The sequence below is a fragment of the Trematomus bernacchii genome, unplaced genomic scaffold, assembly GCF_902827165.1.
Source record: "Trematomus bernacchii unplaced genomic scaffold, fTreBer1.1, whole genome shotgun sequence".
Lineage (NCBI taxonomy): Eukaryota > Metazoa > Chordata > Actinopteri > Perciformes > Nototheniidae > Trematomus > Trematomus bernacchii.
Window position 1 is genome coordinate 5,788,329 of NW_022987727.1, and position 27,996 is coordinate 5,816,324.

A 27,996-nucleotide genomic window follows, 5' to 3' on the forward strand; every position below is an offset into this window, starting at 1 on the left:
GCTGGTGAGAACACACACACACACACACACACACACACACACACACACACACACACACACACACACACACACACACACACATACACACACACACACACACACACACACACACACACACGCACACACTGTGAGATGAAACAATTACAGGCAGTGAGGTTTTCGGAGAACAGCTGATCAAAAGAGCTCAAATTGACAGGCAGTAAACTATTTATCTAGATTGATTTGAATTTTAAATAAATAATCTGTTCAAGTTCAAATAAAAAAAACTTTATTGTCATATTCACAGCTACAGTGTAGTTATTATGGCAATGACCAAGTCCCAGACTCCAACAATTCAACATAAATATATATAAGATAAAACAATAAATCAAATAAAAAACAATAAAAGTACTGCAAAAAAAATGTGCAAGACTAATGTGCATGCAGGAGAACTATACAAGTTAACTAAAATTAGAAAGTAAAATTAAATGCTGTACAGTGAAATAAAAATACTGCCTATTGTATTGTATGGCTTATTAATGTGTCAATATACCATTTATATTCCTCAAAAATTGTGAGTTCATTAGTCCTTCCCATAACGTGTAAGCAGATTAAGTAGTTATTAGAATTAGCCTTCTTCAAACTCTGACTAAGTGAGATGACCACTGTAAACACTGTAGAGTCCCTTCACATGAAGGAGTGTCACATCTTACATGGAACCCTATCAGCATCCCTCCCATACTACACCAGGGTGGAGCAGGTACTACACTGTAAATATACTCTGTTACAAGCAAAACTCCTCATAGTCTTAAAGTTGAATCAATCAAAAGTAAATCTGCTGTTACATGTTATGCTGCTATATATTATATCATTATCTAATTAGGGCGCATGATTTTTTTGTATGCAACTACATCTAAAAATATTTGTAAATCGTGTATTCATCTGATGGTTAGTTTCTCCATTATTGATCGTTTGGTTTGTTTAAACTCTGAAATAGCTGAGAAATGCTGTTACAATTACCCAGAGCCCAAAGTGACACCTTACAGTCCAAACCTGAAGAATGTAAAATAAAATAAAATTCATTCAAATAATTCAAAATGAAAAGCAGCAAATATTCACACGTGATAATATTTTTTTACAGGAAACATTACAAAAGATGATGACATCCTTTGTGCCAATTTCCTACAAACAAATGTGTTGTTTCAGCTGTTCTTATTTCATATGTTTTGTAGATAAATACGATAGATTAAAAATAAGAGCACATGAAAATGTATTACTCAAGTAAAGTACAGGTATCTCAAAAATGAACTTAAATACAGTACTTCAGTAAATGTATTTAATTACATTTGAAAACTGCTGTGCACATATACACACACACACACACATTCACACCCCCTGGGTCTTTGGGGGTGGGAGCAGAGATGATTGCATAATACACCGGGCTCATAGCCTCTGACTCTTTCTGACCTTCTGACTACTTTCTGTTCTGAAGTTCGTCCTCAGTGCAGGTCAACAGGTAAGCTTCTTCTCATTTAATATTTATTTATGTATTTATGGTTTGACAGAGGCTATATGTAATATATATCAAAAAACAGTTATAGCTAATATCTCCTTCTCATCCCCAGCCCCTGGGCAGGTGTCAGTAATTCAAATAGAAAACATTACGTACATTCACATAGTCAAATAATACATATGGTATTTACATAACAGTTGTGGTTGTTTAATTAGTTAATAGCGGTACATCTTTAAAAATACAAATCATAATTATTATTATTTTTGTTGTTGTTGTTGTAGCTAGTAGCATTACTATTATCATTTGATTTATAGTCATAGTAGTAGTAGTAATTATACAAATATTAGAATTAGTGTTATTGTTTGATAAACTGCTATATGAACATATTTTCAGCAACATATACACACAGCATTAAATAAGGAATATTTGTGTACATAAATGTAAGCTTTTTTTATTTATCAGTGTATTCGAGAACACATTAAATAAATGAATATGAATGCACATACATTGTATCCCTAAATACTTTTTGCTGACAGTCAATAGAAGAAACATGAGATGTGGAAACTACAGCCTGTATAGCCAATTTAAATATATGTGGCTTTTTTGCTTGTGATTAAAAGTTAAATATATTCAACCAAAACAAAAACATAACTCAGATAAACCTTTTGACTTACTTGTGGCCTTTAAAGACCCTGGTGTTTGACACACTACTGGGAAGATTACATCTCCCACAAGAGAGAGCCACAGATTCCAAGAACTGCCTTATCAGCTGACCGCAGGGGATTGTGAGGGAAGTGATACAGCCAGCATTTGTTTGTAAACTGAACTACACATACAGGTCCATAAGCAAATTAAGATATATTTTAATTTCTTTTTTTTAATCATTTTGTGAGTTATTTATTGGTCGAGTATCACAGCAACATTCATTTTGTCCGCTGAGTCGAAGAAACTTTTACCAGCAGGGAAATTAAACGTATTTGTCAAAAAGACGCAGATGCATCCCTGCTGGGTTTTATTAAGGATTATTTTAAAGGTATCCCGCATCAGCTGATGACGTCTGTCAGGGCAGAACTTGAGCGCCTGCATAGTTAAGATAAGCAGCAGCAACCTGCCGCACCCTGGAGGAGGCACCGTCTGCTCTGCGTAGCGAAACCCAAGCTCTCCAGGCCTTTCTGGCTCATCTGAACCGCTTAACTCTGTGAAGTATGATGGGATTGTCACATCCAGTCATCATCATTTTACATTTTGGAGCAACAATTCCTTAAGGCAAAAGTAAATACAAAACGCTAGTCAAAACCAAGCTTAGAAAACACCATTATTTAGGAAAGAAGACAGAAACCAAAGTAGCTACATATATTACAGCTACTACTTAACAAATAAACCATCCTGATGATTTCACCAAACTTCACAAACTAGGTGGCCAACGTATAAGCATTAAAGTCATAGTCCAAAGATATTTAACTGACATTCCATTTAATATATTCCTCCCTCCTTATAATAAGGACAACACAGAACAAAGTGTGAATTTTCAGTGTCAAATGTTTTTGCCCACTTCAGATCTGCCATATGTCTTTGAGGTTGTGTAGAATAATAATTTCCTATCTTCTGTCCTACCTCAGAGTAAGAACAGCTGCTTTACAATGGCCACCTTCCTTCATCACTGCCCCTTCCTGAAGTCTGCGAATAAGCCGGCTTTGAGGAGAACAGGAGCCGCCTTGTTCTCTCTGGCTTACCAATGCCCCATCATCGCCCGTCAGATCAGTGTGAGCGGCACAGTCTACCTGGAGGCCAAGCTGAGCGTCTCACCCTCCAAACCGAAGCCCCTGCCCACTGTGGAGCAGAGGAGGCTGTTCGCTCAGACTGCTACTCAGGTGGCTGTGTCCGTATCCAAGGGCTGCCCCTTTGTCACCTCTCAGATCGGGGTGGTCCAAGCCAGCCCCGAGGTGCAGGAGGACGTACAAGAAGGTAAGAAGAACAAGCCAGCTGTAATAAGGCTAAAGTGAACGTATATAGCACCAGAAGGACATCATTCAAACTGTAGGAGAAGTCAGATATTCAATAGGAGACACACTCTCACAGTGACACTCCTGCATTCCTCTTTCACAGGTTTGATGACTTCTCTGTTGAAGGGTTTAAAGGATTCAATCCTCCCAGCATCAGCTCAAACCGACACTCTCACCCACCTGCTCAAAGACAACATGGGTATGTTTAAAGTTGAAATAAACTCAAACCCGCTATAAGTTGAATATGATGCAATCTAGTAATACAAGTGTCTTTATTTGTCTGATTAGATTATTCGTTCATTGAGTGCTGTAACTGATTTAAAGTCTGAGCTGTCCCCCTGCAGTTGCCCCCAGCTACGACTACGACCGCTTCTTCATGGAGAAGATTTCTGAGAAAAAGAAGGACCACACATACAGAGTCTTCAAGACGGTGAACAGGAGCGCCGAGGTGTTCCCCTTCGCTGAGGATTACTCCCGCTCTGGGCGGGGGGGCTCCCAGGTGTCCGTCTGGTGCAGCAACGACTATCTGGGAATGAGCCGGCACCCACGGGTCCTCGGTGCCATCAGGTAAAAGGAGAAGGGGAAAAAGTAAATGTTTGTTAATGCTTTAAACCTAGTATGAAATTCAAATCCATTTGTCCGACTGCCTCTCATAGCTCTACATATCTTTATTTATTACATGAGAGATACCCAAGATTAAGTCCTTATACACCTTACAATTCATTTTCAGAAAAGTTATATGTTCAAGGACCTGCATGTCACTGACTTCCTTTTCTAACAAGATTACAATACATCAGGTCAACATTTGAGATGTCAATGTTTTTTACTGGCAAGTTTCAAGTCAATTAAAGTCTTGTGGCATTCAAGTCCAGTCACCATTTTTTATTTCTGTAACTAAGACTTATTGATTCAGCTCTTGCAAAAAAGCTAAACTAAAGCAGAATCCAGCTATTATCATGTCCAAAGTCATCTATTTTTCACTTTCCTACCAAATGTATGTCACTTGTATTTATTTGCTACTTAGTGGGTTTTGCAGCTTCTGAAGATCGCCTTCAGATAATATGAAAGAAAACAATAGGACACCTTTAATATAACAGATTATGGGAGCTGAGTGTTTTATGATTCTGTTCTGGCTGTTCTCAGAGATGCTGTGGACAGACACGGTGCAGGCGCAGGCGGGACCAGGAACATCTCCGGCACCAGTAACTTCCATGTGTCTCTGGAGAATGAGCTGGCTGAGCTTCACCAGAAAGACGCAGCGCTGGTCTTCTCCTCCTGCTTTGTGGCAAATGACTCCACCCTCTTCACTTTGGCTAAGATGCTGCCAGGTAAAATACTGACCTCTGACCCTGACATTGTAGAGAAGTTGATTCAATCTCAGTATTTTTTAAGGGAAGTCAGCTCCACTGGTCTCATGGATGTTGTGTTCATTGTGGCGTACAGGGTGCGAGATCTACTCTGATGCAGGAAACCACGCGTCGATGATTCAGGGCATCAGGAACAGCGGAGTCAAGCGCTTCATCTTCCGCCACAACGACAGCCGACACCTGGAGGAGCTGCTGCAGCGCTCCGACCCCAAGACACCGAAAATAGTGGCATTCGAAACCGTGCACTCGATGGACGGTGAGTACTACAACAATTACATTTTCACTGATAGATCAGATTATATAGATTTCATGTCTATTGTTGAGGGTAAACATACTTAAATGTTGCCTTTATTTGCAGAAATACTTGATATCAAATGATTTGAATCAAGATTTAAAAGATGTTAAATATACTGGACAGAGTTATAGGATGGGTTTGATCGTTTCTTTAATTATTTGTACAGATCTTTAGTAATCATTGTTTACCTGCTACACAATGTTTTGACTTTCTGCTCACTGTTTTTTTTAATGTAAAAGATGTTCATAAATAAATGGTATAAAAGTAAGATTATCATTGTTTACTTTACATTTGTGGCTGTGTGGTTATGGAAATATACTGCGCACAGTAAAGCCAATATATTGTAATACTTTTAATAAAACAATGTTCCAAGATATACAATTGACAATGGGCCCATGTCCAGGTTTTAAAAACCCTTCATGAGTAAAAAATGCTAATTTCAAAGGTCCTAATTCTCTATGTGGATTATAAGTAAAGCCCAGCAGTCATTTATGATTCATAGCTAATAAAGAGAGAGAAAGATTGGGGGTTTTTCTATTTCTATAATCAATTCAGTCTACATTATTTGCCATTAATCACTGTCTCCCATGGGAGGAAGTAGTTTTCTCCTCTCAGCTCTATGTCTTGGTGTGCTATTACCCTGCTGACAGCTCCATAAAGCACAAACTGAAGTAGACTAAATGGATGACTGGAACCATAGCGAGGAGGATTTTTTAAAACACCAAAACAGAAAGGTCGTGTTAATATAAACACTCTATGATTTGTATATGTAGGAAAGGTATTCATTTTAATATTAGAACCTTACTCTCCTAACTCTGACACAGTGATGACATTTGCCAAGTGAATTTCTTACTGTTTGGTACAGTTGGATACACTATGACACTGTTTGCCCTTGGCTTTCAGGTGGTATATGTCCTCTGGAGGAGCTGTGTGATGTTGCTCATCGCTACGGAGCGCTGACGTTTGTTGATGAAGTTCACGCAGTGGGCCTGTACGGAGCCCATGGAGCTGGAGTGGGAGAGAGGGACAATGTCATGCACAAGCTTGACATTGTTTCTGGAACCTTAGGTGAGTAACATTTACATAAATAACCTTCTTGTCAATTTAATAGTAAGCCAACTGTTTTGTTTAATCTCCATTTCTGAAAAACTGTATACTATTACACCAAAAGGGCAAGGCAAACGGTTTTAAACGGTCTTAGATTAACTGCTTATTTTCTTGGCCAAACTCCCATTTACAGCTACTTGCTCTAACTGACACTGTCATGTTGCCAACATGGCAGCAATAATTATCAACAGGCATGATATTTCTCTCATGTTGGTTAAATGAGGACAAGAGAGGAGTGAGCTCTCATTAGAGAAAGCAAAGGTTTTATCAGCTGGGAGCCGGCTTTACTCCCTCTCTGGTCTTTCTGATAAAACCATCATGAGGGAGTAGGTGCTGCTGTGTGTAGCTTTATGATGACTGCAGGTTTCTAGATAGAAATCCCTATCTTGTGTGAACTTACCCTGGATTACAACACTTCACAATATAATGGTTATAGTCAACTAGACCAGGCAAGTGTTTACCTGGTAATACATAAAAAAAAACAAGCTCAAACTCAAATAACATATTACTGTTATGAATCAACACAGAAAATGTGTCTTCATTGAAAAAATAACAAATCAATTATCAATTAAATGTGTAAAAGTATATGATTTGGGACTTCAAAATGTAACAGTGAGTTAAGTTTCATTGTGCCGAGCATTATTATTTTAGCAAAAGTGGAAATAAATAAAATGCGCAATCAAGTACACATTATGCAAGATGGCCATTTTCCAATTGTTATGTTATTGTTCAGGTTATTCTATATTAATACTACTGTTATTATAAGGAAAATAATATTTGAAGTACTTTATATACTGTTAGGTATAGTTTTATCTATAACAAAGCATATTTCACATGTTTGAAAAATGACAAGGTAGCATTAGCTGTAAAAAACAAAGCATTGAGTAAAATGTGTCCCTGTGAAATGTAATAGTGTAGATAAAGTAATATAGTGGAAATACTCAAGTCAAGTTTGTTAGATTCAATATAAGGACCCTGATTCCTTCTAAAGTCCTGCCTCCTCACTCCACACGACCTCTGTCCTCTGACCCAGGCAAGGCCTTCGGCTGCGTTGGAGGCTACGTGGCCAGCAGCGCCGCCCTGGTGGACATTGTGCGCTCCTTTGCAAACGGCTTCATCTTCACCACCGCCCTGCCCCCCATGGTCCTGGCTGGAGCCCTGGAGTCTGTCCGGGTCCTGAGGAGCCCCGAGGGCCAGGTGCTGCGCCGGTCACACCAGAGGAACGTCAAACACATGAGGCAGCTGCTCATGGACAAGGGCCTTCCTGTGGTCAACTGTCCCAGCCACATCATCCCCATCCGGGTATGAAGGTTCACCGCTGCAACCTCCACCTCCACCTCACTCCACCTACTCCTATCCTGACTATTCGAGTTGTTAGAATTTGTATTTAGAGTATCTTTTGGGGAATGCAATTTATCTTAAAATCGTCACAGAGATAGGAACTGGATAACAGCATCCTGTCTGTTACATCAAAACGATACAAATATTGCACTAATAACATATTTCTTCTGTATATACCCTTCAGATTGTAGGTAGTATAATTACCTAATGTTATGATGTATTACATGCTTTTATGCACATCCCTGAATAGGTGTTTTTTTGTTTATGAAATGTCCCAGTTGGAAAGGCTGCATATGATAAATATAGAATTGAATGAGAGCTGAATACATTTAGCTGCTTTAGTTTCAGGTTCCTGGTATTCTGCTATGGCTCACTGTCACACACTTTTAATGTTACATTTGTAATACTGTAAAATCTCAAAATGTCTGCAGTGAAAAAATCCTGAAGTCTACTCCACACAGAAAGTGTGCCACTGGAATAATTAGTCTTTTTCATTCATCAGTTATATTCAAACCAAAGATCTTAAAAAGCAATTATAAGCCATTAAGATAATTACATTTGCATTGAAATCAAGGAAACTTAAATATTGTTGTGATATCATCAGTCATGACCATGCATCATTTAATGCTAATTGAATAATTAATTTATAATAAATGTTTTCTGAAATGCATTATTATATTATTAACACAGAAAGTTATTTATATTATTTCCCGTGGCACACTCTTGAACCCAGCAAGTCGATCACATACATTCTGTGTATAATAATGAAGGCTTTAACTACATGGCTCACATCACTTTTCATGATCCATTTCCTAGGTGGGCAATGCTGAGCTGAACACCAAGGTGTGCGACACCCTGCTGGAAAAACACAACATCTACGTCCAGGCCATCAACTACCCCACAGTGCCTCGTGGGGAGGAGCTGCTGCGCCTGGCTCCCTCTCCTCATCACAACCCCGCCATGATGGAGTACTTTGTGGGTGAGTGGGATCCAGAGTTGTTCTTGTAAATGTCCCAATCAAGTCAACAGGACACAAAAGCCAGTCAAAGTGATTCATGTTCATCCATTCGAGAGTGATTACCTTTTAAGATAGAGATTTAAAAGCTAAATACATTCTGGCATTTCATTTTTCATTCTAATGAGGGTTTATGTTTGATTGACAGATAAACTGTGTGAAGTGTGGCAGGAGGCGGGGCTCCTGGTCAGCAGCCCGGCCACAGCTTCCTGCACCTTCTGTGCCCGCCCGCTGCACTTTGACCTGATGAGCGAGTGGGAGAAGTCCGTCTTCGGAAATATGGAGCCACAATACATTACTGTCATGGCATAATACCAAAGAACATGTAGCATCTCAACACAAGTTACACAGCCAGCAAAAAGGTGCACTGAGAAGAGTGCTGAACTTCTGACTTTGTTCTTGTGTTTAAACCTGCTTTATATAGACTAGTATATGTTTTCCTGTATTTATGCTTTCTAAATGATGTTTGCTGTTATGTTTAATATGATTAAAGAGAATTGTGCCTTCTTTATTTCAAAAGCACAAAACCTGCACATTGGACACTTTCTTAAATATCTTATCTAGGTGTGATTGTTTGCATTAAGCAATATTTTTATTTCATTTTGCATGATTTCCTTTATATCATATAATGATCAAGACCATCATCTTTTGTTTATGTAACCACAATAATCATATTAGTGATATTTCAGACATCAAATGTATGAAGTGCCATAGTTAAATCAGTTCATAAAATACGGGATAATAAATCATTCAATAAAACGTGTGGTGTTATAATCCTCAACCATTCACATATTCCTCTCAATTTCAACATTTGCTGCAATTAAGACAATGCTGAAAACTATAACACACTATTTTGTCAATGCTCCAAAATGAAGTTAAATTACATAAAGACATAATATGTACTTATCAAGCCTGCTATCAAACTGTGTTAAATCCACTTACACATGAAGATTTCATAAGGTTTAGGCACTGACATGTCTACATTATGTGAGTTTCGGACTATAAACACTAGTTGATATTGCAGGGGCTGGCCTCTTCTCTTTTGACCCTTGCCCTCAGTCTGCGGAGCTCTGCGTTCTCACCATCCACAAGGAGCCCACTTTCGATCAGTGTCCAGGCTTTACTGAGCTGCTGCTCCCCGTAGAGTTGAAGCGCCCCCCGCAGGAAACACTCAGCCAGACGCAGCCTCCCCAGTCCAGCCTCCACACACTGAAGAGCCTGTTTCCTGTGAAGCTCCAAGGCCTGACAGAAGTCCTCCAGAGCTGCTGCCTCTCTGGAGCAGAGCACCATGCTGCGGCCCCGCCGACACAGATCCTCCGCCCTGACCCGGGGGTCATCTGAGCATCTGGCCTGGGACCCACTGTGTTTCTTGATAACTCGGTCCAGGTCGGATACGGCCCGCTCGTGTAGGCCCAGCTGAGCGAGGCAGGCGGCCCGCTGCCGGAGATACTGGAGTCTGTGATCTCCTGCTGCCTGTACGGCCACAGAGAGGAGAGAGAGGGCCCGGTCCCAACGGCCACCTGAAGACACACTGCTCGCCTCCTGAGCTGCTGCCTGTTACAATATACATACAAAACAATACCTTTATACACTTTATTTATACATAAATACTGCTAATTTATGATACCTTATCGAGATTCAGGAAATATGCTGTTGCCCTGTTTTATAAGCATTTTATTGATGTTCTCCATCATTGTAAACTACTTTGAAATATTTATTGTGATACCTTCAGAGAGAGAAACCTACATTGATGGATGTGACATGGCAGTTTTGCACGGTTTTGTATAGTTTTAGCATTTTTTAAATATATTTTAGCCAGCCCTGTGTCCAACCATAATAAGGGAAGTAAATAAGAATGATAGCGTGTGAAAAAGATCCGACAGATGAGATTAAATCTGGAAATGAGAAATTATCTTGAGAAAAGATTCGAGGAGCTTCACAGAATTAAAGGGAGACAGAAAAACAAAACCATGAAGACAGCAGGAAGCAAATCTCTTCAGTGAGTGCTACATCTAAGACTCTTGAACACAAAACAACAAGCGATTTATATTTGAACATATCATAGATTTTTTTTGTATTTTATAAATATATATTTTTTCTCTAGCAACTATCTTTCCATATATACATGCACCAAGCTGAATTCAGGATTCCTGCACGTACAGTAGGCTTACCTGTGCCATGCGTTTCCGCTGACTGAATGGGATCAGGGCCAGCAGGGGGGGAAGACTGGATTCGTGTTTCTCAGTCAGTTTGCTGAGCCGGCGAGCTGCGCTGTGGTAGTTCTGCTGCCAGGCCTCCACCACGCCCACCCGGGCCTGGGCCACTGCATCTCTTGGCTCCTGTCCAAACACCTGGCACAGATGAGTGGCTGCTGCCTTCACTTCACCTGAGCAGATGGACCAGAACAGCAGGAGGAAGGATTAGAGTCAACAAGGAGCCCAAGGTTCAATGGTCCACTACATTCAGTGACATCAAAGATCCCCCCTGGGAGTGTTAGAGGCAGAGTTTGACAAAGTTCCCGGCTCACCTTTGGCTAGGAGTATGTCCACATAGAGGAGATGCCATCTGGGCTCTCTGCAGTCCGTCCTCATCAGAGCTCCGACAATTATAAAAGCCTCTCTGAGCTGCTCTTCATGGCAGGGGACAGTGTTAGTGAGCAGGAGATCTGACAGATTGCTCCGACAGAACTGATGCAGCCAATCACAGACGAGCTTCCGTGCCTTGTCATTAAGAGACAGGATGTCTTTGATACCCATGTCAGGGTTTATCTGAAGGGCTGCCAGGATATCATGAGTGCATTCCTGAGAGGGAGAGGCAGTATTCATGTTACAGTTTATGAATGACTTATCAGCCAAAATGTAAAAATGTTTGTAAAAATATAAAACGCCATTTCATCCCCTGAAATACTGCCGTTCTTTTGTGTCCAAATTATCCTTTTATTAGTTCTGTTATATTGAGTATTGTATGCGGTAAGTATATTGTGGCAATTTTTTCCTATGGGCATGTTATGGCAGTATTATAGAAGATACTGTTATGAGCTTCCTGAAATTCTAGTTGTTTACCTTTCACTGCCATCCAGCTAATTATGTGTAAGCTCAAAATCTAGAGGCCAGGGGAAATGTTTTACTATTTTAAGTACTGTATTAAAGAACGTTTTGACTTCAGAATACCTTTTGTTGGTTCAGCATGAGATAGGTGAAGCCTCTCCCACAGAGGGCCTGAGGATGTTTAGGGTGCTCTTTCAGAATGGCACTGAAATCAAAGATGGCTGTCTTTCGCTGGCCCAGCAGTGCGTAACACCTCGCTCTCTCCAGTAAAGATTCTGCTGCCTCACCACCTGGAAACATACAATTATATGGTTGGTCTTACCATATTCACACCGTAATCATTTTACATTTTATCGACTGATCCATATTTAAAGTCGCACTAACAATAAATGAAGAAACACTGATCAAAAACACTCTTCATTAACTGCAGCCAAAAACAGAAAAAACTTTCAGTTTTGAGCCAGGCTTTCTCTAAATCTAAATGAAAGTTTAACCGACTTTTAATTATGTCAACAATCAGAAACAGAACAGTAGCAACTACATCAATATCTCATCAATCACATTCTAATCACCAGAGGCCATGATAGCGATGGAGAGATATGCCACAGCCTCCCTCATGGCGCTCTCCTCTTTAGTGCCCTCCAGGATGCGTTTGGCAACAGAGTGGCAGTGCGCCTGCAGCAGAGCCCGGTCCTTCTGTTGTGCCACAGCCAACAGGGGGCGCAAGCAGCTGGTATCGCCACATTGAATGAGCTTTTTCAGCAGCTGCAGAGATAAAGGACAGTGAAGGAATCTGTATCTCTTTCAATGAAACATTTGTAAAATAAGGAGCCCAAATGAATGCCTCTGGACCTCACTTGTTGACCCACATACCTGATTGGTGTCATAAAGAAAGCCTCTGTGAAGCTGCAGCAGGGCGAGGCGAGCCAGGATGGGTGCCCGAGGGTTGGTGGGCCCGATGGAGAGTAGTAGCCGGTAGGCCTCCTCCACCCGGCCAAGCTGGTACAAGGCATCTGCTGCCAGAATCTGAGACCCATCAGCACCGGGCTGCAGCTCCACCAGCAGTGCAGCCAGGGACTGGACACCAGCAGGAGTCCTGAAGCACAGAGCAGGCAAAAGTGCAACACTGAGAGCATGTTGGTGAGAAAACTCAAATGAGGATTTCAATTAGAAAATTAATCATAAAATGAATGAGACTAATAAACATTTTCCCCCAAAAAGGCGTATTCAGTACACTGTATGACAAACATTATACCCTGATCTGTGGTTGTCTTTCTTTGATTGTGGCTTATCCCCCTGATGGGGCTGCTGGGAGTCTTCACTGGTCCTGGACCTGGCGTTGTGCTCTGCTGCCCCCTCCAGCATGACCCGTCCCTGCTCCAGTAAAACAGTGAACAGCAGCCCCCGGTAGTTCCATGGCACCAAGCAGCGGACAGTCAGTGCTGTTTCCTGAGGGTGCAGCCCGCTGGCTGTCACATAGTCTAGAGCTGTGAGGTAGTTTGATCCCCCCATCATGCGCAGGAGCCCCCTGCCACAGAGGGCCCGCACACAGCTGGACGGGTGGGGGGCATCGTGTTCAATCACAGCCTGGAAGTCTTCTAACGCCCCCTTGTGGTCGTCTGAGAGAAGTCGTGCATATCCACGGAGAACCTGCACTGTGTTTTGATAGCTCTGCTGACCTTTGGCTGCCGCTAGCTGGCTGCAGATGGAGAGCGCCTCTTTGTGTTCCCCTCTGAGGAGAAGACAGTCGGCCAGCCGTACCCGCAGCTCCCTCCCTCCCCCGTCAGCCTCTAAGTGGCACAGGGTCCGTAACCGAGTGATGACAGGGTCCAGTAGTTCAACTCCTTCAGTGGACCGCAGGTCTGGGCGGAGGAGGACCCTCTCTCTGTACCCAGACAGGCCTCCCTCTGCCTGCTGACGGAGATGGTTACGAGCAGCCAACCCTGTGCCATTATCTGTGAATAGCTTTTGAAAATAAATCCGGGCATTGGCAGGGTGGGTCTCAAACGCCTCCCCCAGATCCCTGCAAGCCTCCGCAGTCCGTCCACCAGCTGACAAGCAGGCAGCTGCTCGACTGGTTAGGAGCCCAGCTCTTCTCTCAGGAGTGACCTGGAATGACCTTTCTGACAAGTTCTGACCATCATGATGCAAGAGAGCTGAGTAGACCTCTGCACTTTCAACAAACCTGCCACTCAAACACAAATATGCTGCTTGAAGCTCCTGCACTTCTCTGTTACCAGGTGAGATAGCCAATAACAACTCTAAAATTGTAGAAGTCTCCACATCTAGCTTCTCCTTGTCCTTTGTTGTAATTGCACATTCACTGTCAAATGTTAAAGAGGGATGTATGTGCAGTACTTGGTCTACAAAGGCCTTCACTATTTTGGGTACATGCTGAGCTTGCCTGCTTTTGACCATTGTGACAGTTTCAGATGTGTTACTCTTGTAAGCTTTGAGATAAAGCTTCAATCCCTTAACACTGTGAGGTTCCGAGAACAAGCAGGCCAGGGCACCAGTTAACATCAACACCATGCGAGAGGCATCTTTTGGGTAAGGGTCTCGCATCCCTTCAAGCAGAGCAGTGCAGCGAGCAAAAATCTCCTCACAGCCATGCCCCCCACTCTGAAGGAGAGACTCCATCTTGAAAATGGTTGCAGACAGATTGTTGGGGCAGAGTGTGGATAGAAACACAGCTGCAAGACCTTTATTAAGAGCCTCAGCGGGGGGGTTCTCCCCATGACTGTCGAGCCAACTTTCCAGAGTAGAGATCACCCCATCCAGGCCGGACTCTAGTTTCCGCATGTGGGACACGGTGGAGGCGGCGTGGGTCCTGAAGGCGGACATGTAGAGGGAGGTGGCCCTCCACAGATCTCCAGCCCTCAGGAGCCTGTCTCCATCCCCACAGAGCTTTGAGACACTGACTCCAGGACGGACCACAGCTGTCATGGTCAGGCAGCAGAGCCCCTCGATCCGTTTTGCAGCTGATCACAGTGATGACAACATTGATGTCACCTGAAAAATAAATATTCAAGTTATTTTTCCCTTTCAAGTTAGTATGTTTAGTAGCAGAGTTATCATTAACAATGGATGTGTGTTATATTCAAGAATGATGACAGTGTGAACAATACCAGGACCCTGAAACTAAAGCATTCAAAGGAAACTCAGCCATCATTCATTCTTATAATTATCTGGTTCACGCTGCAGTATGATACTGATGCAACTTCCTCTTAAGCAACAATATTATGGTCTTAAGACTCACTTAATTACTTAGTGTCAAGCATGTTAGAAAGTCTTAACCAATTTAAAAATAAGTGAACATTATTCATACTGGAATTGTGTTGAAACTATATAGGCCTATATTATATATAGCTACATAACATATATTACCCTATTCAGTGGCGGCCGGTCCATAGGGGCGCTAGGGGCGCCGCCCCACCTCTTCCCATATTGAAAAAAAAAAATAATAATAATAATTAAAATTAAAATTAAAAAAAAAAAAATGTTTAAAAAAATATATATGTTTTTATTTTTATTTTTAATGAACAAGGTAAATATTATATAATTGGTATCAGTAAAATGTATAATCTACAATAAAATCTCGTTTAAAATTGTGTTACGATGTCTAAAGTTACTGATAAGTCACATGTTTCCTGCCTGGCCTTGCCCATGCACCTTCTCTCGTCTGGGCGCTAAGAGAGGAGCCTTCAACCAGTGCAGCAGCAGCCACCAGCAGCTGACTGTTGCTATCTGTAACGTGTAAACTATGCCGCGAAAATATAATTTCAGCCAATCAGCGTCGTCAAAGATGACGGTCACCGGGCGCCAATGTCAGCGCCCAGTGCAGTCTGTGAGTAGTTTGGACAGTGACTCGTATCCGGTTGACGCAAGTAGTTGATGAGGATGGCTTCGTGTGCAGGTGGAGTCTCCGGACCTCGGTCCCCGGCTAATTCTGTTCAAGAGCTAATCTCCAATCCTTTCGAAAGGAGAAGTTTGGCAGATAAATTGTTGCTTAAAGACCTTGCACCGGACCAACCCGATTTGAATATATCGCAGCAATCTCGTGAAAAAGACAACATTTATACACGAGGCTTCACAAGTAGCTGGTACACAAGAAAGGCTTGGCTAGCTGGATGCAAACAGGTAAATGCTGTCTTTTGTTTCCCATGCTTGGATATCACTTTATATGTAGAGAGGAGGTTTCCCATGGTTGTTAGAAGTTTATTAATAAGTGGGCATTTATCACAGAAGTGATTGTTCTGTCTCCACGTTTGTTGCATTGTCTGTGATGTATTTTCCAACGGTTATAGCTCCTGTTCTGTCCCAGCAACACTACACGGTTTGCAGCTCCACCACATTTTTGGTTTATCTTCGGTGTCGCTTAAAATCTGCTTCCCATCGGACTAAAACCTCCACGTAATCTGAAGACAGATACTTGAAGTTATTTAAACCTTTTGCAAACTTTATGTTCTTTCTTGCTCTAGCCTTGCCAGTTACATTGTACATAACACATATATTATCATTATGCTAAGTGGTTGTTCGTGTTAGACGATGTAGCTTTTTCATTTCTGAGTTATTGCTATATGTAAATAAGCCTGTTTGTAAATAATCCTCAGAGAAACAAAGAAAAAACACAATTTATGACATTTTGTGCTGTGGTTATTTTTTTTTAAATTGCATTTATTCACAGTTCAGTTTGAAATGCTGTAGTGACTTGTATTGAACCACTTAAATATTTATAATTAATGCTACTGAAAAGATGCTATTAATTTTATATCTCACATGCAGTTCACTGTAAAGCTACTTGGTGAAGGTGTTGGTTCATAAAACATGAACAGTTTTAAGAAAGAAAAAAACAGACCAGTTCTGAGAACACAAATTCCTGGTAAAATAGTAGATGTTCAGGTTGATAAATAATATTTTCCACACTGAAGATTATGGAGGTATTGATCAGTCTTCTCATATTTTTAAGCCTCGATTTCTCCTTTCCCCCCCCCCCTCTAACATCACCAGAAGTCATCATTTAAGGGGTCATTTCTCGAAAAAAGTTTCCGGGGGAAAACCCCCCGGACCCCCCGGGTAGGTCACTTACGGTACGTCAAGAGCCCCACCAAAAAAAAAGACCACCGGCCGCCACTGACCCTATTACTATAGCGATTTACAGTACAAAATATGACTGGCAAATTCAAGGACATTACACTACCCTAAAGACAACAAAAACGAGTGCACTACTATTAGATTGACAAACAAGTTAGAAAAAGGTCAGAATTAATCAAATGATGCCTAGTTTCAACAGATGATTTGCATAATGAAAACCTAGCCCCCTTGTGAGGGGCGGGGATGTTTTTGTCTTTCTCTGGCGCACCTGCTTGCTGCTTTGCATTTTGTTGTAAACAGTAGCCTATACCAAAAAAACTAAACAAACTGAATTGGTAATTGTTAAACAACTTACCAATACGGTCGTTGTCAGTTCATTTTCTGTGGTTGAAGGTCCGGGCCCTATTTTTTGTAACTCAATAGCTCTTGACTCAAAGTTACCAGGGCAACACGGTGTCCGCTCAAACAACAACAGTGCAGCGAAGTTTTTGGGGTTAAGAAAACATTGTTTAGCAGGAGGAAAGACACAGAAAAAGCAATAATATGCAAACTAAGCAACTGAAATGTGCTTCTTATCGCGGTAAACTCCTCATGTCTCTGTCCTCTGTTGATGGGACGTTCCTCCACGCGTCCGGTTGCCAATGGAAACTCCTAACGCCTGTGCTCATTGGAAGAGACGCAGCTCGTTGATTCACTGCTGAAAGGCAGCGATAAAATATGCTCCTTTTCGTAAACAGAAAACGTAGACAGAAAAAGACAGTGAATGCTTATAGGAGTGCTGAAAGCTGAAAGCATGAACAAAAAAAGTCAAATCTCAGGCATTTTTACAAAGAAAAAGCTCTAGGGTAAAGTTTTCTTATTATCTAGGCCTACATAAATAGCCCGTCCATATGAATGTGATTGAAAAACATTGTAAAAACTGTTGAAGCTATTTGTCTCATGTATAGTGTAAAATATTAAGAATTGACAAGCCATACATATAATTTACATGTATATCTCCTATGAAATATATAAACCCATCAGTATTTTAAAAAAGTATTTAAAAATCGTATCACAGGTTAAAACAAGCCCACTTGCAACATATTAATGTGTATGAACTAAATGTTAATTTTACCCTTCTGTCAGAATTTCAAATGCGTTATTTGAATGTAAAAGCATACTGCAAATATTAAAATCTGTCTCTGTATGGGATCTCTGCTTTATCTACCAAGAACAATGTGGACAGCTGTTCCTGCTGCTGAAGCAGAATTTGCAATTCATGAGATTGGTCTAATCCACCTCAAGAATAAAAGCTCCTCCAACACCCTGCTGCGTTTTCTTTGTATTGGGTCCTTTTCTCAAAACTGCACACCAGCTGCCACTGTTCAAACACCACAATACCAATACTCCTACCTGGTGGCCACAACTTTTATTCATCACATCCTTCTTTTATGATAACGTTCTGGCTCTTACTATACCATGGTACAACACATTTGTACCAGGTGACTCCAGTGAGGACACAATTACTAACCCTGACAGTCTCAGTATAATAATCCACTCATTAAGCGTTGTATTTATTGTACCAAATTAAAACACAATAATTTAAAAATGTGTAAACAATGCATATTTCAAAGATAAAAGCCAAAAACCACAGACCTAGATTCATATAAAAACATTATTACATGGATTTACTGGAAATTGTATTACTGCCTGCAGTAACTGGAATGACACACATAAACTCTCAAAGTGAGATACCTTCAACCACACAACAGGAAACCATTGTTTAGATGGAATATGTGTGGTGAGGAAAAACCCAGTCTACAGCGCCCTGACACGTTTTATTTGCAGGAAACTGAAAAACTGACGTGAGCAGCGTTGTACCAATACACTTTCATTCTCAAATGAGATAAAAGGGATGTCTGGTGTGCTGCTTCAACATCAAAGATTGTTCACACAGTTTAAATACTCAAACTGAACAAAAGTCTAACCAAACAGTTGGCCTTTAAGAGCAGGGTCACGAGAAGCTGGAGATTAAGCTGTATAGATAAAAGAAGGGGATTCCCCTTTATTCATTATGTTTTCCTTAAATCTCCACCTATATTACTAGAGTTCTGCCCTAAGTTGTTAAAGGCCATGACGCGGCTTTCTAAAATAGTTTAGTTGATGTGACATGTATTTGAGGAAGCCATTTCTGCAGATTACTTTGCACTGCAACCAACCTGGAACTGATATGTACAATATCAGCTGTCAACCAAATAAAGACTCAGAAAGGCACACATTTTACACTTATCTGGAGGGCCTTTGATGATGTTCAACCATTAAATACGTAGAAAACAAAACATCTGCATTTACTCATTATGAGTCACTTTTGACGTCACTTCAGTTTCCTGGGGATGAACTATTACTCCAGTTGGTGTCCTTTTTAGGAAGCACAGTTGTCTCTTATGGTTCTTGTGTTCCCAGGTGCTGAAGCCTCATGTGTCCTGCAGTGCCCCATTAAAACCATGGTCTTTGTAACCTCTGCAGACTGGGAAACATGGCTCCAGTTAAGGTTTCCACTGCAGCTTGTCCAGGTTTTCCTGCAGTAGCTGGGCACAGCCAGATAAATCCATGTAGTGCAGGGCCGAGAAGACATCATTCAGGCAGCCAGAGGAGTGCTGGCTCCACAGCCTCAGCATCTGGTACTGCTTCTCCATGGAGCCCAGACCCAAACCAGCCTCCAGCTCCACCCGCTCCATCTGCTGATCCGCCACCGAGAGCAGACGCAAGAACTCTTTCCACCTACGCAGGGGCACCTCCTTGATGATGGCATAGAGGACGATGGCCGGCCAGTGCTCAGTTTGCTCGATTTGTTTGATAACTGGAAAGAGGATCAGAGATAATCAGAGCAGATCAAAACTCTGCTGTGGAAAAGGTCACTGCCAACTGTAAACCAAGACTCAAGCTAAGCTGAAGGTCATCAAGATATGAAAAACGGTGCGGAGGCAGAAACAAGAGATTGTCCTTGCACCCACTACATTCAATATGAAAAGGTTTTTTTTCTGCATTATTAGAGTGAAGCATTGATCAACTGCTTCAAATAAACCAAACTAATAAAGTATTTTAAAGAGTGAGCAATTAAAAGGGAGGGTGCCATTTATTTTCACCTCCCACAGATAACAAAGTGTCTGTGTGTTTAACATTTACACTGCCATAAAAGAAGCATTGGAAAATATATATGTGCTTTAATTAACCTTTTACCCTCACTACGACTTATACACGTGCGGCTGTTGACCATTTCAAAGGGTTTAAAAGATGATGTACATGGATGCAAATCATTCGTAGTTAGAGACATGCACTCACTATCTGATTTGCCATTTCCCCTAAGGTAGAACTGGTGACCCATGAGAAGAAGGGAGGGTGTCCTGTTTCCCAGTTACCGCCTCCACAATGCGGGCCACAAGTTTGATCAATGATACATCATGTGCTAAACATGCAGAAATGAAAGGACTGCTGCTTTGAGACTGAGAACACTGCAGTTGAAGATAGCACACAACATCGGTTATCAGATTTAGGGAAAGTGTCACTTGACCATAATTGGCAAAATGACAAGTTGTGCGTAAAAGAAACGAAACCTCCTTAATGTTTTCCTCTTTCTGCAAAGTAGGTGTGTGGTGACACTTGAACCCATGTTAAATAGTTGTCTTTGCAAATACTCTTACAAAACATGTACACCTAGCAAGAGATCGATATGGATGCAGAGAAAGTTTACAAATTGTGAGAATTTACCACTTGGTGACAAGAGTTGTTGTTTTTACAATACATTGCACCAGTATGAAAAAAAACTATTTCAAAGAGCCAAATGAGACAGACGTCTTCAAATTTGTTGTTTTTTGTTTGAACCAAAGGTTTGAATACCAATAATTTAGTTTACAATGTTATATAACAGAGGAAAGCAAGAAATATTTTTATTTGAGAAGTTGGAATTAGTGAATATTGGAATCATTGGAACATTAAATTACTGAAACGCTTAGCTCATTAGCAAAATAGTTGCTTATATATTAGCTTGACATTGTTTAGAGACATCATTTTGACTTTCAGTAATGACATACATGTAGCTTTGCGTAAAAGATTATCTTAGATCAAAGATCAAATTAATCTATCACACACCATTTCTCTTTTCTTCTAGCGTAGTTCCAACTCAAAAAAGCAATTTTATAAACACTCACAAAAAGTCTTGATTTGACTCTTTTTCAGGCGAATTTTACAAATGTTTCTTTACAAATGTTGAGAAAGTAGTTTCATACTCTCATGAAGAAAAATGCCACTTTGATAATATGTGTCTATTCTATTTCTCATCACAGTACTGAAACGGATCATAACTGTGTTTGCTTCCTGTGACTCTATAAACAATATTGTTAGTAGCAGTAGCAGCAGTTGTAAGATTATGAGATGACCTCTGACCTTCTTGTATAAAGGGTGAAGGGAGACTCAAGTAGAGCAGATCAATGCACTGCCAACATCTTACAGTACTTTTAATTGATTACTTTACTAAACTAAATGTTGATTGTAAAAAATAGCTGCAGCCCCTTAAGTCTGTAAAAACATGCAGTATTTTAATTCAAGTATTTTATACTCAAAGGTAAGGCAAGGCAAAGCAGATTAAGTTTATTTGAATAGGACGTTTAAAACACAAGGTAATGGTAAAGGCCCTTTTTTGTCCTACTAAAACGTTAGACCTCTAATTCTTGATATACTCTTTTGGGCATAGAAGGCTAGTTTGTCTTAATGTAGATGTTAAAATAAAGGCCTGAGAAAATGACATGTTAAAATAAAGGCCTGAGAAAATGATTACCCTACGATTTTGGTCATGGTTTGTGGTCTTTTACAGTGGCGACTAAAGGCGATAACAGACTTGTATTGTTCTACTTTGGATCCAAAGACAATTATTTATTATATTTAACATGTGCTATTTGTAAGTGGATGTCATTTAAGACCTTAGCAAGAACATTCTTTAACATGTCTGTGCTACGGTGTACCGTCAAAATCCAGATTATTAATTATTGAATAATTGATTGGGGCCGAGAAGGTCGTTTCAAAGATGTTACGTAACAGAAGAGGTCTCATCTGGGCCTGTAATTGTAATTTATTTTTAGGGGTAGCTTAATGACTGCAGTTTTAAGGACCTGTTGGCAAAAGCCTGAGAGTAGAGAAATGCTTATTTTCGGAAGATGTATTGCCATGCGTTAAAAAATATTTATTTTTAAAAGCTTGTAGGTCATGCAGCATGAGGGGGATTTCAGAAACACCCCCTGAACCAGTAAACAAACAATGATCTAAAACAACACAGTAAATTGACACCACAAGACCACAACATTCGTCACAGGCTGTGATGCTGAATCTTACCTTTGTGTTCACCGTCTGGTAGGAGAGGCCTGATGTGGGCTGGATGTTCTGGTGTGGCTGCACTCTGACTGAGAGTCATCATGGGAGTTTCCTCAGATATGTGTAATGTCTTCAAAGTACAAAGAAGAACAAATAAATTAAAATCACTCCAATTCAATTCAGTCAAACCTCCTCTTTTTAATGTGAATGTGATTCTAACATTTTTCACAGCTGATAGCTTAAGTTAAATTTGACAATAAATTGTGGTCAACATGTACCATTCTAGATCTCAATATGAACACAACATGTATGAAACGAGCACAAACCAGTGTGTGCGGGCTGCTGCCTTGATGACTGCCTCGTTCTGTTAGGAGGAAAGCAGATATTATCAGTAAGCTTCCTGCTTGTCAGTGAAGAAAGCACATTTGAAACTCGGTTATATTTTTGTGAAAAACACTTTCTGTTTAACACTGGATATACTTTCTGTGGCAATAAATGTCTTCTGAAGTTGCATTATATAAACATCATTATATTAAGTAAGGATTTCTACATGAGGTATCTTTATTTGTGTGACAACATCTGCTGCACATCTACAAATTACACATGTTTTAATACATTTTAAGTTTGTTCACTGTGTGTAAATCTTCTCAGTAGATAATTATCAAACGCCCAAAAAAACTGTATATATCTGTTCACAATACCACAAGTAAAAGCCCTCCATTCAAAATGTAAAAGTAAAAGTAATTAAAAGGACAGTGGTATAAACAGAAAAATATACAATTTTATACACAGAAAGGCACATGGATGTGTTAAATCATTATAAATTATTATATTGGATGTTCATTACAGGTGAATTGAATTGTAAGAAGCATTTTATGTGTCAACTATTTAAAAGATATTTCATTAGTTTAATATAAAACACTTAAATATTCATCTGAAAAGTTATTCTGAAAAACGTTACAATATTTTGATTAATGACCAATTAAAAAATATAATAGAATAAAACTGTGAAGTATGCCTCTGAAGCAAAGTGAAGTAGAGGTAGAAGTTGCTGGACTTTTTTACTGTACTAAATTAAACATGCTAATAAATAATCCACCAGTAGTTACCATTCAATATGGCATCTTCGACAGGGGGCACCAGGTCATTTTTCGCTCTCCAGCAGAGACATTGGAATGGATTCTTAATGAAAAGCACGAACCACAGTAAGCCCAGAAACGGCACCACAACCCCAGTGAGCAAAAGCCACTGAAATGCATTCACTGGTGAAGACACAGAGAAACACTGTTATTTCTGACATTCTGTAGTTCTTTCTAATCAACAGGACCACTTAACAAAGAGGAATCAATCAGGCTCTGTTTTACTTACTAAAATATCCAAAGCTAATAAAGTATGTTAGGGCATATGAGTATGAAACTACAAACAATAGACCAGAGTTATTTTGTCATTTCACATGTTAAAGTACCACAGATATTTAGCACTAACAGGGATTCGGTGGAACTGGGATCACATTAGGATTTGGAGTGTCATTTGAAAGTGAAGTTGTAGATGCTGTTGTGGTTGCAGTTGTAGATGCTGTTGTGGTTGCAGTTGTAGATGCAGTTGTGTTTGCAGTTGTAGATGCTGTTGTGTTTGCAGTTGTAGATGCTGTTGTGGTTGCAGTTGTAGATGCAGTTGTGTTTGCAGTTGTGGTTGCAGTTGTGGTTGCAGTTGTGGTTGTAGGTGTGTTTGCAGTTGTGGTTGCAGTTGTGGTTGCAGTTGTGGTTGCAGTTGTAGATGCAGTTGTGGTTGCAGTTGTGTTTGCAGTTGTAGATGCAGTTGTGGTTGCAGTTGTAGTTTTACATATCCTCTTGCATTTTGGTAATTGCAAACACTTCTCGCTGAAAAAAAAGAAGAGACTAAATGAAGACAACAGTGGAATCTGACAACTTATCTTATCCATACATAAAGGGATGGGTTTTATGACATCACACAATCATCTCTTTAGGGCAGGGTTGTCAAACTCAAGGCCCGCGGACCAAATCCGGCCCGTGACCTAATTTTATCTGGCCCGCAAGGGCTTGCAAAGAATATAATATACAATACAATTGCCGTAATTGTTGAATATTTGCTTTCAATTATGTGCCCTAGACTTCTGCTTTCAGATGTTTTATTTATGGAGTTATTACCAGAACTGATAAAAATCCAAGGCAGAGCCAATAATGTAATATAATACATTATTTTATATTTATTATATATAGTTATATAGTCTTAAAGTTACAACCGGCCCTTTGAGTGCAACCATAATGCTGATGGCCATAATAGCTTTTTGCATTAGTTTATTAAAAAAAAGTCTTCAAATGTAATATAGACATTTTGTTATTTTGAACACTAAGGAAACAATAGATTATCAAAATTGTTAGATATTCATCTTCCGTCAGTCTAATTTAATTTTTTGATTAGCTATTTGACAAATGTTTTGTTTGCGACTAAACAGACGTTTTTGTCAGGCTAGGTGACAGAAACCTTATGGAGGATGTGAGACACACTAACAAACTCTGGTTGCAATCTTCAAAATGAATCGTCAACAGAAATTGAAAGTATTATAGGATGATAAAAAAAAAGGCGAAAATTAACTCTAAATGTATAAATATGATAGAATGTTTAATACATAGCAACTAAGAAAAGTTAAAGATAAAGAGATAGTGATGATGATAACATATCTGAGAAACAATGTATTGAATGGCAGAAAATGTCAATGTGCGTAAAGGAGCCATTACTACAGTACACTGATTTTGTTTTCTGATTTCTGCCCTCACTTGATATTGCAGTTCTATGAGCGCTCTCAAAAATGTCACAAAAGATCAAATCTAAACATGTCTTTTCCCACAACTGTCACATTGCAAGATATCCCACCTTTGGCAGGACTTGCACTCCCTGTTGTTGTTCAGTCCTGAAAAACAGAAGATTGTGAGAGTTAAACATATATACATTTTCCTAGGAGAGTGTTGGTTTTATATTGAATACGCCAGGATATGGATCAAAAGGGCAGATGTGAATGCTAGTTTGGGGCTTCAATTCCCTTCGGTTTCACTTACCTTTGCATTGTTCACATTTGCAATCCTCGCACAGCGTATCACTAGTAAAGGTGCATGGATTAGCTTCAAACTGATAATCTGGGGAAAAATCAAAAAACAGTCTCTGTCTCAATCCACAGCATTAACACATTCATGACTAAATGGATTCAGGGTTTTTCAAAGGACAATATAAACCAGAAAACAAGATTTGGGGATTATTTAGATTATTGTTTTTAACATTGCTTAAATCAGCGGACAGTTTATTTCTTCGATCTAATTCAACTTTTTTAATAAAGAATAACTTTAAAGACAAGATGTTATTTAACCTGGAATTAAAAATAAATTTCGTTTTTTTATTCAACCCATATTTAACAAGGTGAGACCTGTTGAGATTGACGATTATTTTTCAAGGGAGACCTAGCCTGGACATCAACCACAGAAAACTCAGAAGAAATGCAATAACAAGTTGACATGTTTAAATAGATATGCAAAATGACAAGTACCTATCATCACATGCTGCACATTTCACTTATAAAAACTACAATAAACACAATATGAGTATATTATCTGCTTTACCGCTAGTTTGTTACAATCACACATATGCAATGTACACTGATAAAACTGAAACGTTGACTTTAATTAAATGTACTTATTACATATAAGAGTACTTAGTACTTATAAGAGATTTAAAATCAAGCAAAGGGAACAATATAATCAGTTTCGAGGTGTTTAAGTAAGAGAAGAAAAGCATATTTCTTTCCAGGTTCAGTCTGTGTAGTTGGAACAGACAATAAGACAAACTCTTATGATCTAATACTATGACTACTAAAATAGAAATGTCACTCAGCGTATGAATTCACAAAGTCTCTAATCTTAGATATAGCCTCAACCAGCTATGTTGAATACCTTTCCTCTACTACCACAATAGATATTACATGCTAATGTTATCATATTTTCCAGTTTCAAAGTCATTTTCATCAGAATGGTGTAGCAGAAATTATAATTAATCTCATAGTTAGAAGGAAAAATGTGGACTGCAACAAAAAGCATAACGCTTTCATTTAAATAACCAGAAAATGTCAATCAAATTCATTATCTTCGTCAAAAGCTGACACAAATATATATATCCCACAGGTGGACAGCATGTGTTTCTATGGGTCTATAATTGGGTTTGAATAAGGTACTTACATCCACAACTCTGACAACGCCTACATTCGCTTACAAAGTTGGTTATTGCTGTGTATGTGCCATAACCACACTTTTCACATCTGTACCCTACAGCTTTCCCTTCGCATGGACCAACTTTATAATATCCTGGGAAACAAAAGGGAAAAAAGAAAGGGGAAGAGTTCATATGCGATTATTCCTCTATAACTGTAAAAGACAAGGCCAAGGTCCTACAGCTCGCTTTTCACCACTTACCGGCTGGGCATATTATAAAACATGAATCTGAATGTTGGGTTTTAACCTCGGTGTAACTCTGTCCGATGAATAGGAAGATGAGTATCAGTGGGAACACCTACAAAAAAAAAAGGTTTACAGGTCTGCGTGGAAAGAAGATTCTCACAAAGGTAACTGACTTTCACGCTACTACAAGCTGCCATAAATAATTACAGCAGTAGTAGAAACATGACTCAATACAACTCATCATGTTATTGCTCGGGCATCTTTTGTGTTATTCTCATGAACCTTTTTATACATCATTCAGGTCTTCTTGTGTATATTCAAATATTTAACATATATATTTATATTTAAAAACACACTACCAAGGGATAGTAAACAGAACATTATCGCAGTCACTTTATCACTGCAACTATTTCATAGTGCAGCAGCTAAGCTTCCTACTGGTGTTCACAGACAACATCAAATCTTATTATTTAAATGCAAATGCAAAAGATTCAGCGGATTCAGTCGCATAAAGTAGTTATTGGTATTTGATGACAGTAAGCGGAATATCTACAGAGCCATATCATTCAGAAAACCATCCACATATGAGCCTTCTCATCAACAGTACAGCCATGGTGTTTTGAATCAAAGGGTAAGAAGCAACATGTGAAGTCTGAATGCTAACTTAACACTTAAACCACACAAGAGAATACTGTATATTTATCTCAGAGCAACATCACCTACAGTCACCTATGCTCTACCATGATCAGTCACCGCAGTATATACAAATGACAACACATATAACAATTTCCCTCACTTTAACCAACCTTCAATAAGCAGAATAGACTTAATGTGTGAGGTTGGTCATTTTTATGGTACTTGCATTACTGTAACTATAAATGCTGATCTATAATCCACTTATAGCAGCTAAATTATCAGGAAAATTATAAAAATAAAACTTATAATTTGGATTACTTACCAAAACAAAGTTCATGTTGGTAGAGCAGAACGTCAGGAAGTTAAACAACCAACTTTAGAGCAATGTTAGTTTCAGTCATTTAAAAAAAAAAAAAAGTCAGATGATGTCAAAATGGTCATCACCATGTGAGGACACTGCTAAATTATGCAGAAGGATGAGGCTTTCTCACTTTAAGCCATCTTTAGATTGACTCATAAGTTGAGTCAGATAAAGTTCTAAAGGAAGCCTGTGTATGTACAGTATGTGTGTGGATGTGTGTGTGCATGTGGGTCAGAGATGTCAGTTCTCTGGTGTCTTCAGAGAAGTGTTGCGAGAAACAGGAAACAATATGAGATCATGTTAACTCCCCACACACACTCAGACTGACAACTATCAGTGGCAACATCAATGGGCTCCTGATCATTTCCTATGATTCACTGCACCTCTTATTATTTCAGGAACTGGTGACAAACATGAGAATCATTTCTGTGT

The 27,996-nt window shown here is 39.6% G+C and overlaps 3 protein-coding genes across 3 annotated transcripts; 1 reads left to right on the forward strand and 2 right to left on the reverse strand.

Moving 5' to 3' along the window:
* The first annotated feature begins 1,386 nt into the window (after nt 1–1,386).
* alas2 (aminolevulinate, delta-, synthase 2) lies at nt 1,387–9,153 on the forward strand. The gene is made up of 10 exons (XM_034144955.1): nt 1,387–1,495; nt 3,112–3,457; nt 3,599–3,694; nt 3,840–4,062; nt 4,639–4,823; nt 4,939–5,118; nt 6,061–6,225; nt 7,298–7,566; nt 8,422–8,584; nt 8,769–9,153. The coding sequence occupies exons 2-10, from the start codon at nt 3,133–3,135 to the stop codon at nt 8,930–8,932; spliced, it is 1,770 nt and encodes a 589-aa protein (XP_034000846.1). The 5' UTR covers nt 1,387–1,495; nt 3,112–3,132; the 3' UTR covers nt 8,933–9,153.
* An 82-nt stretch (nt 9,154–9,235) lies between these two features.
* On the reverse strand, nt 9,236–14,263 carry ttc34 (tetratricopeptide repeat domain 34). The gene is made up of 7 exons (XM_034144954.1): nt 12,923–14,263; nt 12,541–12,763; nt 12,240–12,432; nt 11,791–11,957; nt 11,148–11,421; nt 10,792–11,006; nt 9,236–10,174 (listed from the first exon to the last, which is right to left on the reverse strand). The coding sequence occupies exons 1-7, from the start codon at nt 14,230–14,232 to the stop codon at nt 9,629–9,631; spliced, it is 2,928 nt and encodes a 975-aa protein (XP_034000845.1). The 5' UTR covers nt 14,233–14,263; the 3' UTR covers nt 9,236–9,628.
* Nucleotides 14,264–18,154: 3,891 nt separating this feature from the next.
* Nucleotides 18,155–27,808, reverse strand: si:ch211-112c15.8 (tumor necrosis factor receptor superfamily member 1A). The gene is made up of 10 exons (XM_034145135.1): nt 27,526–27,808; nt 26,583–26,679; nt 26,349–26,474; nt 25,182–25,259; nt 25,000–25,036; nt 23,590–23,984; nt 23,214–23,366; nt 22,431–22,468; nt 22,126–22,234; nt 18,155–19,600 (listed from the first exon to the last, which is right to left on the reverse strand). The coding sequence occupies exons 1-10, from the start codon at nt 27,538–27,540 to the stop codon at nt 19,287–19,289; spliced, it is 1,362 nt and encodes a 453-aa protein (XP_034001026.1). The 5' UTR covers nt 27,541–27,808; the 3' UTR covers nt 18,155–19,286.
* Between the last annotated feature and the right edge of the window lie 188 nt (nt 27,809–27,996).

Excerpts from the sequence above, each read along its gene's own strand:
- alas2 (XM_034144955.1), top strand. The coding sequence starts at position 3,133 with ATGGCCACCTTCCTTCATCACTGCCCCTTCCTGAAGTCTGCGAATAAG. Across the intron at positions 3,458-3,598 it reads GCAGGAGGACGTACAAGAAG|GTTTGATGACTTCTCTGTTG; the intron begins GTAAGAAGAACA and ends CCTCTTTCACAG. Across the intron at positions 4,824-4,938 it reads TTTGGCTAAGATGCTGCCAG|GGTGCGAGATCTACTCTGAT; the intron begins GTAAAATACTGA and ends TGTGGCGTACAG.
- ttc34 (XM_034144954.1), bottom strand. The coding sequence starts at position 14,232 with ATGCGAGACCCTTACCCAAAAGATGCCTCTCGCATGGTGTTGATGTTA. Across the intron at positions 12,764-12,922 it reads AAAGACAACCACAGATCAGG|GACTCCTGCTGGTGTCCAGT; the intron begins GTATAATGTTTG and ends TCTGTGCTTCAG. Across the intron at positions 11,422-11,790 it reads TCATGCTGAACCAACAAAAG|GAATGCACTCATGATATCCT; the intron begins GTATTCTGAAGT and ends TCTCCCTCTCAG.
- si:ch211-112c15.8 (XM_034145135.1), bottom strand. Across the intron at positions 25,260-26,348 it reads GCGTTGTCAGAGTTGTGGAT|ATTATCAGTTTGAAGCTAAT; the intron begins GTAAGTACCTTA and ends ATTTTTCCCCAG. Across the intron at positions 23,985-24,999 it reads GAGTGCAAGTCCTGCCAAAG|CGAGAAGTGTTTGCAATTAC; the intron begins GTGGGATATCTT and ends CTTTTTTTTCAG.